This window comes from Gossypium arboreum, chromosome 4 (assembly GCF_025698485.1).
Source record: "Gossypium arboreum isolate Shixiya-1 chromosome 4, ASM2569848v2, whole genome shotgun sequence".
In the NCBI taxonomy this organism is placed as follows: domain Eukaryota; kingdom Viridiplantae; phylum Streptophyta; class Magnoliopsida; order Malvales; family Malvaceae; genus Gossypium; species Gossypium arboreum.
Window position 1 is genome coordinate 116,043,305 of NC_069073.1, and position 3,403 is coordinate 116,046,707.

The following is a 3,403-nucleotide window of genomic DNA, read 5'->3' on the forward strand; positions in this document are numbered from 1 at the left end:
ATATTTCTTATGTATATATTCTTAGATACTATTATATATACATATATATATATATTTTTAAATACCATATTGTGTATATATTATTATTACAAATTATTACTATTGCTAGTATTATTATAACTATTATTATATTAGTGTATATTTTATGTACATATGTATATATATATTTGTACATATCATTATTTTATATTATTGTTGTAAATTTTTTATGTATATATTTTTTATGTACGTTTCCTAATATTTTCTTTTATTGTAGATATTATTATTATTATTATTACATACTTTTATTATATGCATATATATATATGTATTTTTATGTACATATTATTATTTTATATTATTATTACCAAATATATCATTTTTCCTATTTTATTATTAGTACATGATTTGTTTTTATTTTGTAAATATCATTATTATTGTTATTCTAATATTCTAGTATTCCATGTTAATATTTTTCATTAATGATATCATTTTTTCGTCCTTTATCTATTTTTAATTTCTCACTTTAGGAATATTTTTCTCATGTTTTAATTAATTTCAAAAATAAGGCAATGTACCGATTTAATATTAAGCCATCGATTTCATCGCTATGTTGGGTGAAATTGGGCTTGTGTTAAAAAAGGACACCCTTTCTAAAAAAATCGAAAACTAAAATTCTCATTTTTCAATCGGATCACGATTAAATATTATATTGAACTCGTATTTTGAAAATCAAGTCAACACATGTTTAGGAGATACCAATTTTGGGCGTCGCGAGGGTGCTAATACCTTCCTCACAGAATCGACTCGAACCCCAATTTTTCTCTGGACTTTCACGTAGACCTAAATTTGGCCTTCTTTTTGTTTTAAAATAATTTTATTAGGTGTCCGATCACACCTATAAAAAAGGATCGGTGGCGACTCCCTTTGTTAATGAAATCGAAAGTTGGTTTTCAAATGTTTAATAAATCGCCACAATTAGCGACCAAGCGAAACTAAAATTTTTTTTTACGTCGCTACACATATCATTTGTAGTTAATGCATCATGTAATCATAGATTATTAATCCTCCGGTCTTCATTACTCATTAACCTAAAATTTGAGTTTATCAAATCAGTTATTTTAAATAGTAATATAATAGTTGTAATATCTTATTTTTATATTAAAAAAGAATTTAAGAAATTAATTTTGTATAAAAATTAATTTTGAATTTTTAATGCTGACAAATATTAATTTTAATACATTAATAGAAACTATTACAACATATAATAATAATAATAATAATAATAATAATCAAATTCAAAATAGTCTAAATCTAATTAAAAAATTATAATCATGGATTGAATTTTAGCTCGATTAGTATGTGGATTGTTACTAATGCAAAAAGACGTGAGTTCGTTTCATCCTCTTATTTACGAAATAAGAGAAGCTATGGGTAATTTTACATATACTCTCAAAAAAATTTAGATATAATTAGAACTTATTTGTATGAATCCAATTCACAAAATAAGCGGAACAAATTGCTTAATAGAAAAGAAAAAGCAGAAAAAGGAATCACAAAGATAAAAAAAAAAAACATTATTTAAAGATCCTCACAAAAGAAAGGAATCTCGGAAGGGCTTAGGCCTTAGAGGACCTAAACCAGCATCAGCATGAGTCCAATTCCCAGTGTGATGCATGTATGCAAATTTTCCCCGTTAGACGATTTTGGTGGTAGTGAACCTCCAGAAGGTGTCCCAGGAGGCGATTTTGGTGAATTTGCTGCCGCTGCCCTGGTGTCTACTTCAATCTTCATTCCTTGGCCACAATGTCCTGCTGTTCCACAGATGAAGTATCGCTTTCCTGGGGTAGACAATGGTATCACTGTGTTGCCACCGGTATGTGTCTTCATTGGGTTACTTGTTCCGCACGAGTCGTAGTTTGCCTTCGTAACTTCAAGCACATCATGGTTCGTCGTGTACTTGAAAACTGCAGATAAAACAGGTTACTTAAAACTCATTATTAATGCATGCAATCATTATCATACATAGGCCTACGACATACTCAGATTATCCCCGACTGAAAATGTTTGAGATACAGCCCAAGCTTGTAGGTCAGTGCTTGTATCCCAGCTTCCACGGGGAGCTCCAACTGTATGATTGGCCGCTATGGCTAACTGGAAGAGCATGGCTATGGCAGCTAAACATACTAATCCTCTTTGCACTGCCATTTTCCTGGCTATGAATTAGGTGATCAAATTTTGGCCTTGAAAGAACAGATTGATTGGGATTTGGGTTTGCACTAGGAGTTATTTATATAGAGCAAGATAGACCAAGAAAAATGCTGCTTCTTTTTTATAAAATTAATGCTTACTTCTCTTGTCTTCTTCACCCAAACCGATTTATTATAGATTTTGCGAAGGTTGTTGTTGACTTATTGTTCAGAGTAATACTATAATATCGTATAATAATTGTTGATTGGTTTGTTCATAGCAATCAACCAATCAAAGCTGCCCTTATCTTTTGACTTAGACATATAAGAACTCCTTCAAGCAATATTCTTGTGTTTGTATATATATAATTTGATAGACTGCTTGATACATTTATATATGGATTTATATAGACTGTATATATATATATGATTGTATTTGATATGCTATTAATATATATTAGAAATTTATTACACGCTATACGTGTGGAAATCACGAAATTAGAATATAGATGTGTATTTAAAATAACATACAATAAATAACGGAACGTATTATTTGAGACTAATTAATCATAATAGTACATGAAATATATACCATATTAAAATAAAAAAGATTAAATTGTGAGTAAAACTAAATTTAAAATATAAATATATCATATAAACAAATGTTAAATGCACTACAATTATTTATCATGATTTTGTTAACAATTGTTGAGTTAGTGTCGAGTTGATTTGTGACACTAACTCAATTAACAATATTATTAATATATACAACTAATGGAGATAATAACTTGTGCATATTAAAATAAAATATATAAAATATATTAAAATGAAGATTTGGCTGAGTGGTAAATTTATGTTTTACTAATGGCGGAGGTTTAAATCCCATTATAGGTATATTTTAATTTGTTTTTGTTAAAATGAAAAAACTAAAAATACCCTCAAATAAGATAACTTATTTAGTCATTTTAATTACGTAAGAAAGTTTTTATAATTTCCTAATCGAGTTAGTGACCCGATTGAGGGTGATATCAAGTCAGTAAAACAATCAATAAAATTTACACTGGTTCAAAATTTAATCTAAATTATATTTAAAAATCTACATGTAAGATTAATATTGTTATTTTTAAAATTTATTAACGAGGTATTATCAATGTTTCTATAATCGAATCAATGGCCGGAGTGATCAAACTATTAGTTTTTAGTTTGATTAGTTCGACCAATCCGATCAATTGGTG

At 27.9% G+C, this 3,403-nt stretch overlaps 1 protein-coding gene across 1 annotated transcript; it reads right to left on the reverse strand.

Moving 5' to 3' along the window:
- Positions 1-1,417: 1,417 nt before the first annotated feature.
- On the reverse strand, positions 1,418-2,330 carry LOC108458907 (uclacyanin 1-like). The gene is made up of 2 exons (XM_017758300.2): positions 2,022-2,330; positions 1,418-1,946 (listed from the first exon to the last, which is right to left on the reverse strand). Exons 1-2 carry the CDS (start codon positions 2,185-2,187, stop codon positions 1,615-1,617), a joined length of 498 nt encoding a protein of 165 aa, XP_017613789.1. The 5' UTR covers positions 2,188-2,330; the 3' UTR covers positions 1,418-1,614.
- Positions 2,331-3,403: the final 1,073 nt, after the last annotated feature.